The sequence below is a fragment of the Gadus chalcogrammus genome, chromosome 21, assembly GCF_026213295.1.
Source record: "Gadus chalcogrammus isolate NIFS_2021 chromosome 21, NIFS_Gcha_1.0, whole genome shotgun sequence".
Lineage (NCBI taxonomy): Eukaryota > Metazoa > Chordata > Actinopteri > Gadiformes > Gadidae > Gadus > Gadus chalcogrammus.
The window spans coordinates 14,143,417-14,152,977 of record NC_079432.1 but is presented as its reverse complement, the minus strand read 5'-3'; the positions used below and the strand labels follow the sequence as shown (position 1 = coordinate 14,152,977).

The 9,561-nt window shown below is 47.4% G+C and overlaps 1 protein-coding gene across 1 annotated transcript in view; it reads right to left on the bottom strand.

Annotated features, from left to right (window-relative positions):
* Window positions 1–3,053: 3,053 nt before the first annotated feature.
* Window positions 3,054–9,561, bottom strand: part of gpr176 (G protein-coupled receptor 176) — a 7,482-nt gene continuing 974 nt past the window's right edge. The window contains exons 2-4 of the mRNA XM_056581801.1: window positions 6,763–7,024; window positions 3,812–4,656; window positions 3,054–3,688 (exon numbers count right to left, since the gene is read on the bottom strand). Coding sequence (XP_056437776.1) covers window positions 3,375–3,688; window positions 3,812–4,656; window positions 6,763–7,024 — 1,421 coding nt within the window. The 3' untranslated portion in view covers window positions 3,054–3,374. The remainder of the gene's footprint in view (window positions 3,689–3,811; window positions 4,657–6,762; window positions 7,025–9,561) is intronic.

Sequence of the window (9,561 nt, the reverse complement as noted above, 5' to 3'; positions counted from 1 at the left end):
AACATTTCAGAGGGATAACAAAAACGAGGTCTAACAAATAATGCTTTTTATTTGTACAGTGCTTTTAGAGGTACTCAAAGACTCTTTCCAGCTGATATTCTCCCATAGTCAAATCAAATCATAAAAAAAGTCTAAATGTCACCGGCATCCAGTGTCTGTGCTCAGCAGAATCCCTGAGCATCTGAAGCACCATTGTTACATGCCTGCATCTGCCTTGCTGTCCCACATACCTCAGTGAGAATGGAGGCCTTGAGGGAAGCATCAGGATGGATTATGCTGACCAAAGACACATCTGGGAGCTCTGTGAATGCTAACGCATGTGACCACAGGATAACATCTGCATATTTTCAGATAACAGGGAGAAAAAAATCCCTTGTTTTGGATGATGAGCTCATGGTATGTCTCCGAATCGGTGTCTAGCCATCTAAGAAATGTTTACCTGTACAATGGCCACTTTAAGCACCTTACCTTATGTGTTGCATTAATTTGGCTGCTAGTAAGTATTGCACTACATTTACAGAATGTTGGTTTGCTGTTGCCAAGCAACCTGGGAGCTAAAGAAGCCCCTGCCTTTAGCCATCGACTATGAGTAATAGGGCCTGACACACCAAACAACATACAACCACGTTGTTAGACACTCGCTTGTTCAGAATGGGAGTAGCATTCAGTGACTGGTCATGAATCCAATCAAAGAATGAGTGATCCACAAGGTGGATGCCGAATTAATTACTAATTAATTAACAGTATAGCCATATAAAGAGAGGGTGCGACCTTTGTAGAGAATCTTTGTAGAGCAATGTAGACAACCAGTCAATACAGACTCTACAAATGGAGATACAGAAACTGCTTTAGAAACAGTTCCACCAAAACTATTTTCCTTCTGTTTCAACATGACAATCTTATCATGGCCTCCTTTCTTTTTCCACATTCTTTTTTGGTTTGGTTCTGATGGCATCAGAGATAAGTGTTACACTGACAACAACTATTTTGTAGTACTACTTTTTTTAACACCAGTCAATCAAGTGTTTTGCATAAGAAAAAAAACTACAAATTCACAACCCATGGATATTAAACTTATATCAACATGCAATGTATAACATTTTAACTTGTAGATAAAAACAAGCAATGAGGTTGATGATGCTGTGACATCGAGGGAATGACCACTGGTGGACAAAATCCTTATCCACCATTTTATTGAATAAAACACAAGCTAATAAATAGAGACTTTGTTCCCACGCAACACTGGGACAATAGTATTCTCATGTGCTCCGTCTTACACATACTTTGAGAGTCTTATGTCTGCTCCAGCAGACGATTAAACGATTTGTGTACCACCTGGGTTTTGATTTGAAGTTTGTCGCTGTATTAGCGTCTGGTTTAGACAGACTGTATGGAGGAACATGGAGGAACATGGACGAATGGCCAAGATCAGCCAATAAACTGAAAGGAAAATAGACAGGAAATAATAAGAGGGTTAGATTTAACTCTTGTTGTTGATGTTGCTAAATTTATTCTCTGTCTAGACCGATTGTGTGCTAATTGTTTGCATGGATGAATGGCCAGTATAAACCAACATTCATTCCAATTTAATCAATTTAACTAAATGTTGCACAGCAATGCAAATGAGTCCATCTGAAATGCAGACACTAAATAAGCACAGCAAAGGCAACAACCTTTTAAATATAACTAGAAGGCACTTGTACCTGTTATGATTCACTGGACAATAGTATGTGATGGAAGCTATTTCCGATACCATACTGTGTAGGATTTATTCCCGAGCCACTATAGAAAACGGCATAAGTTCAAGAGTGTCAGTGTAAGCAATGATTTCACATCCCAGCGTGTCAAATGTGTTTTGGACCCATTTCATCGGATGCAATAGGAACTCCAAACAAAGTGATGAATGTCTTTGAGAGGAAGCATTAAGTCATTGGGATTGGGTACAACTTACCTCTGTGGCGCCAAAGCAATCATTTGTTCTGGAAACACCATCTCCTCTCCTGCTCCTTCGTCCTGGGAGGAGTGCCCACAGGGATCTTTCCTATTCAGGCATGAGCGATCAATGATGGCTGATAAAGGTGCTGGGCACCAACTGCCCTATAGATCCTCTGGCTCTGTGGACACAGCAAGTGGGCTGTGGTGTGAACAAAGCATACATGTCACTGCGGACTGGTGTGTGTGTGTGTGTGTGTGTGTGTGTGTGTGTGTGTGTGTGTGTGTGTGTGTGTGTGTGTGTGTGTGTGTGTGTGTGTGTGTGTGTGTGTGTGTGTGTGTGTGTGTGTGCATATCCATGAACATGTGTGCATAGTGTATCCGCAGGGCTGTGTGTGTGTGCTCATGTGTGCGTGCGTGTGTGTGTGTGTGTGTGTGTAGGTGTAGGTGTAGGTGTGTGTGTGTGTGTGTGTGTGTGTGTGTGTGTGTGTGTGTGTGTGTGTGTGTGTGTGTGTGTGTGTGTGTGTGTGTGTGTGTGTGTGTGTGTGTGTGTGTGTGAACATGGGGAGGTGGTGGGTGGATGGCAAATATTTGAAGTGATGGTGATTCAAAGCACCAGCGACAGCTTGTTCCTGTTGACTGGGTGTTTGTAATCTTAATATACAATTATAATGAAAAACTATAAATAGATTTATCCAATAGCACGTGTCACTATCTCTGTGTGTTCAGCTTTTTATATAGTGATTTTCTACAAAAACCAAGGAAAAACCAAGAGACTAATAATGCAATGACAGCGCCGCATCTATTTGTAATCTGAATGTTGCCATCTGGCTTGTTTTCATTATGCTTCTGGGGACAAATAAAAGCCAAGCTTGTAATAGGAGGAACCAACGCTTTGTCTTATATTTAGGTTTTCATTCTGTGTACTACTACATGTGGTAGACATAATAATAAAGATATCATAACATGTACTTCAGATCATGAAAGACATGGTGATTGTTGACAGCACATGATAAGGAAATGGAAATCACAATCATACAGCGAATGAAAGGATTGATACGCAGCTCTTTGTGAAAAAACCTGTTCAGTCATGTCAAACGTGTTTTATTCTCTAGAAATCTTCAGTGAGCATAATACGTTGTATTTTACGCAACTAAAAGTGAACGAAAGATATACATTGACCAAACAATACAGGGTGTCAGAATACAAGTCCTTCACAGGACACCCATCTCAAAGCATCACAGTGGCAGACATAAAACCCTTTCTTACAGTTTGCGAGACTTTAACTCGCATCGGGATAGCAGAGCGGGGAAACGAGCGGGACTCAAACGACAGCAACACTTAAAAGGTGCGATACAAAAAAAAAGGCAAATGATGCAGCGTATCTGACTAGACGCCCGCGGCCAACGGGCTGCTAACGTCCCCTCGGTGTCCGGTCCGCCTCAGGGGTCGACGGCGGCGGGTATGATGCTGACCTTGTTGTTCCGGCTGATGCGGCGTTCGGGCCGCGGCCGGGGCTGCTTGGTCTGGATCAGCTCCTCGGGGGTGTTCCCCAGCGGCGGCAGCAGCCTCTTCTTGCTGTTGCGGGTCTCAGGCAGCCACTGGGGCGGCAGCTCGAACGGCCCGAAGCCGAACTGCACCACGTCCTCGCTGTCCGTGGGCGTGGCCGGCGCCACCTGGGAGGACGAGGCGTACGCCGTGCACGGCTGCGCCGGGGACCCCCGGGGGGCCGGGGGGGCCTCCCCGTCCGCCAACCCTTGCCGCCGCTGCTGCTGCTCCTTCTTGGGGACCCCCTCTCGCCTCAGGCTCCCCGGTCGGGCCCCCCGGTGGTGGCCCTCCGGGGACTCGGAGCAAGGCCCCGATCTCGTGGAGGAAGCGCCGTTATTCTTGCCGTCCAGCCCCTTATCCTCCTCTTCCTCCTCCTCCTCCTCCTCCTCCTCCTCCTCTTCCGACGGCCTGTAGATCTGCTGCTGTCCGATGTTGAACATCTCCAGCAGCTGGCTCCCGGAGCGGCCCGCCGTCTCCAGGCCGGTCCTGGAGCCGCCCTCCGCCGGCCCCCTGCTCTCCCCGCCCAGCGACACCAGCCCCCCGGAGCCCACCACGTTGCGGCGGCTGTAGCGGCGGTGGAGCCGGGCCAGCAGGTCCAGCAGGCTCTGGCGGGCCGCGCGGCTGACGGTGAGGAACATCAGCGGGCTGGTGACCAGGGACACCTTGGGCAGCCACACGGCGGTGAGGTAGAGCGGCGCGGGCAGCAGCGCGGCGCTCTCGGCCCCCAGCACGGTGCGGTACACCGCCAGCGCCCCGTAGGGGGCGCTGCAGGCCGAGAAGGCCAGCACGGCGGCCAGTAGGGCGGCGTGCAGCTCGGCCTCGCGCTGGGACACGTACGGGATGGAGATGCCGCTCTGGGGCGTGCGCAGCGCCGCGATCACCACCTTCTTCTTCTGGCTGGCGCTCAGCGCGCGGCGGATCAGCAGCATGAGCAGGAAGACCAGCGCCAGCGGCAGCACCACGGTGGTGCCGTTGTAGAGCGCCACGTACAGCACGTGGCCCAGGGCGCGGGGCGGCGCGTCGGAGCAGGACGCCGCCGCGTACACGTCCGTCACGTTGGTGGCGGCGAACACGGGGACGCTGGCCACCGTGGCGTGGGCCCACATGTAGATGACCAGGTCCCGGGATCGGGCCTCGGAGATTTTCCGCTCCAGGGGGTACAGCACTGAGTAATACCTGGGGTGGGTAACACGGTGGTTAGTCACGCGGTAGGATGAGGAGCAGACTGCGCGTTAAAATGAAAGAGAAAGGTTCACGCTGAATCTCTGAACGGTAGCTGCTGTTCAATGACGCAGAATGTACCAAGAGAAATTAAGATTGCGTCCTTTTAATAGGAGCAGGAGGAGTCCCTGGGCTTAAGTGCACAATAATCAGCATTGTGAGTGTGGCATTCATTATGGTAAGCCGACCCCATTCAGAACACCATTTGCATTAATGCCTAGTGTAGCTCTTTCAATTATTAAACAAGTCTGTAATATCAAATGGTAAAATTCTTCTAGAGAAAATGGTGACGCAGACTGAATGAACAAAATGGGGCCGGTTGCGTGGCCGCCGGAGCTAGGCATATTGTATCAACTAGCTGTTGCTGCATCACAACGCATGCACATTCTTATGGATGATCCATTAATCCTACGGTTCCCCTGACGCTTTCAATGTGCTTGACCAAAAACGTTTTTACATTCTCTTCAGATTTTTACAGCAAAGAAAATTGGAAAGATAAATGTGGATCGCTAAAGGGAGATGGGAAAAGATGAGGAGAGCTCCGTGGACAGACATAGAGAGGGATTGCTGCAAGAAATGGGCCTCTCTCGCTGCTTTACAGTAAAAGGAGGGCGCGGGAGGGGTTGACTCATTGGGGACTAGACATCTTCTGGGGACCAGAAGGTGAGATTTTAGAGAATAACACCCATATGTGTGAGTCCTATCATTGATTTTGTCGTTAAGGGCCAATATTTTTCAATTGCAAGCATAGGCTTCAGTGTGTGTTGCACGTTTATAAATAAACGTTATACATATATATATATTACTGTAAAAAAGTTGAAGTGTTCTGTGTTCTGAGTGTGTGTTTATGCGTTCCTGTGTATGTGTGTGTTTCTGCGCGTGTGCACGGGTGTGTGTGCAAGGCTGAGTGTGTTTGTGTGTGTGAGGGTGTCATCCTCAAAATGTGATGCAATCTCAGCCTGCCTCTCAATCCAGTCCATCACCACCCACATGGAACTAAATAATTCAGGGATTATGTTGTTTTATGATAGTAGTGGTTTCTATGGGGAATGGGGAATCTAGCTCTTAGTACTCAAGCAGAAACTTGGAATGATAAAAAACCTGAACATATATTACATTCTCTGGTATTGTGTCTGCGACTCAAATCTTTAAATAATGGAGAAAAATAGAAATGTTTCAGTGTCTTCATGAGATTTAAATAAATGTAAAATTGGGTATTTCAACTAAAGCTTGAAATATAATTGTATGTATACCAAGAGGTGATTCCTGTAACTCTATTCTCTTGATGTGAACGCTTTAACGTTGTGGTGGGCATACTTCGGATCACGGCCCTGCACAGATATTGTGAGGGGCAGTGGCTCCAGCAAACTAAGGGTGAGATTTTTCATGTAACCAAAATGAAATATTTGATATTATATTTATAAAAACAACAGTATATGCGGTAGTAAAAAACAAAAATACAACTATTAGTATGAAAAAGTAATTTTCTTTGGCCAGAGGGCACTTAGCCAATGAGGGCAAAGCAGCACTGGCCTGGGGCCTAGTAGCATCCCCCCTGTACCTGGTTCAGATGTTAACTACTGAGATTGTGACGATTTCACCCCAACGTTTTGAGATTATGGGAAGGTTGCCAAACAGTCCTGTCCCTAGCGCCCTCAGCCTCAGGGTAAATAGGAGTGCTTCCTGGGGGAATGGATTAGAGATAGCAAAAAAAGAGAAAAGAAAGGAAAAGAAAGCCTTTATGCATTTACTGGACTTCAGCCCTGCTTGTCAATCCCAATAAATGGATTGGTCCTTTTTCCTCCAAAGGAACAAAGTGCCTGGCTTCAGTGACTCCCGCAGGGAGCACATGGTGATCCAACCTTTCCCACAATGCACCCTGGCCCACATTCGGTCAAAAGAACCATGTGATTGATTGCCTCTGCTGCTTTGACTGTAGTTCCACTCCCTTTGCAAACACAATCCCAATTTCATTTGAGGTACATCAGGGCCTTCGACAGACAACAACAGACGACAACAGAAGAAGGAGTATTGAAACACAACCCCCCCCCGCGCGCTGACCTGTCGAGAGCGATGGCCGCGAAGCTGAGCATGGTGACGGAGCAGAACAGCCGGTGGAGGAACTTGATGGTCTTGCACACGGCGGGCACGCGCAGCCAGCCGCAGCACAGGTCCGGGCCGGCGGCAGTGGCCAGCGCGACGTCGAAGGGCACGCACACCAGGGCGGCGGCGGCGCCCGAGCACGCAAGGTTGGCGATGAAGCGGCCCGTCACCGACTTGAAGACGCTGGTGCGCCACGCACACCAGAGCATCAGGGCGTTCCCTGAGAGAGAGAGAGAGAGAGAGAGAGAGAGAGAGAGAGAGAGAGAGAGAGAGAGAGAGAGAGAGAGAGAGAGAGAGAGAGAGAGAGAGAGAGAGAGAGAGAGAGAGAGAGAGAGAGAGAGACAGAGACAGAGAGACAGAGAAAGAGAGAGAGAGAGAGAGAGAGAGAGAGAGAGAGAGAGAGAGAGAGAGAGAGAGAGAGAGACAGAGAGAGAGAGAGAGAGAGAGAGAGAGAGAGACAGAGAGAGAGAGACAGAGAGAGAGAGAGAGAGAGAGAGAGAGAGAGACAGAGAGACAGAGAGAGAGAGAGAGAGAGAGAGAGAGAGAGAGAGAGAGAGAGAGACAGAGAAAGAGAGAGAGAGAGAGAGAGAGAGAGAGAGAGAGAGAGAGAGAGAGAGAGAGAGAGAGAGAGAGAGAGACAGAGAGAGAGACAGAGAGAGAGAGAGAGAGAGAGAGAGAGAGAGAGAGAGAGAGACCAATTCAGATAAGGTGGCTATAATTGTCCCGTCTCCATGATCAGGAACATACGGTCTACACATACATAAATGCATCCGCCACTCAGGAACATATGCTTTTATACTATATACAATTCCCAATTATACCCCTTCTCTGCAGTCAGTGGGTATGTGAGTACATTCGGTCCATTGACTGAAGCTCCCAGAGCTAGAATGATTGAAAACAGCGAAATCTGTATGAACGTGTGCATAAGCAGCCCTGGTGACCGCAAAAACAACAGTGAACAGGTAGGAGCAATGAATTCACTGTTAGGCTTGTCACATGCTTGTCCCGTAGCCACTGCTGGCACCAATGAGCATGCACTCATGCATACAGACATGCAAGCAGACACACACATGCACGCACACACGCACAGGCATAGACAAAGAGACAGATAGATGGATGGATAGATAGATAGATAGATAGATAGATAGATAGATAGATAGATAGATAGATAGATAGATAGATAGATAGATAGATAGATAGATAGATAGATAGATAGATAGATAGATAGATAGATAGATAGATAGATAGATAGATAGATAGATAGATAGATAGATAGATAGATAGATAGATAGACAGACATAGACGGACGGACGGACGGACGGACGGACGGACGGACGGACGGACGGACGGACGGACGGACGGACAGACAGACAGACAGACAGACAGACAGACAGACAGACAGACAGACAGACAGACAGACAGACAGATGGATAGATCAAGCTGTTGATAGGTGCTGAGCAACACACACACCCAGTGTTGGAGGGTGAATCAGACTAGGCTATTAGTGGCACCAGCAGCACCCTCTCATTTACATCTTCCTCCAGGAATATGGTTAGCCCCCTAACGGGGCACCTCTCAGGGATGATGAGGACCAAACACTTGAAAGGTGAGGACCAGGTGGTCGGAAGACAGAAGCTTCTGTCTTCAGCAGGTCTTGTTATGAGGAAGTGATGCGGAATGCAGAACATCCAGAACTGCCAGGGGATGGATATGTGTCCTTATTGCGTTGCTTGTGATTTTTCCCGGAAATGTCGCCAACGACACCCAGTGGATAATATTCATAATACTGTAAATCAGTGGGCCATAGGCCAATCACAATTGCGTTATCTAATTCAGCGTTAGATAGTGCCTTCATTTCCATTTATTAACATGAAGATCTTCGAGATTATCACTTTAAGCAGGCATATGTGTGAACTTCTGATCATGACTGTTGACAACTATGGTAATGTTAACCTGATCTGAGTGTATGTGTGTGTGTGTGTGTGTGTGTGTGTGTGTGTGTGTGTGTGTGTGTGTGTGTGTGTGTGTATGTGTGTGTGTGTGTGTGTGTGTGTGTGTGTGTGTGTGTGTGTGTGTGTGTGTGTGTGTGTGTGTGTGCGTGCATTGGCAGTCCTAGAGCTGAAACTTACAAACTGCAAGAGTAATCAGTACATAATTAGGGGACTAGGTAATGAAAGCAGTATGAGGGGTTGTATGGTGTTTACAAAAAGCACCACAACCCCATGTCAGATTTAAAACGCTTTAAGAGATTTAAATATTGGGTGAAAGTTAGTGTTGATGAAAGAACTGACAGCATTATTCAACTAAACATGGTTTCAGTGGTGTTTTATTGAGCAAAACACTCTTTGTCTGGTCTAAACTGTTAGATATGTTTTTTTTTTAACTCAAACGAAAACCTCGCAACATTCATGGTTCTCTGCTGAATGATGATTATTACTGAATGTATACAGAGAGCTGTTGGGCTGCTTTTCAAAGTGGAAGCACCAAGTTGCCCAGAAAAAGGGGAGACACATTACTGTTGCACGGCCCTTTCTACATCATCACATACCGATCCAATATCAAGGATATCTCGGAGATACACGTCTCCAATCATTCACGGCTGGGCTTGGTGGCAAAAAAAGAAAGGCGGTCTGTGTTCTGAGTGTTTTTGTGTGTGTGTTTGTGTGCGCTTGTGTGTGTGTGTGTGTGTGTGTGTGTGTGTGTGTGTGTGTGTGTGTGTGTGTGTGTGTGTGTGTGTGTGTGTGTGTGTGTGTGTGT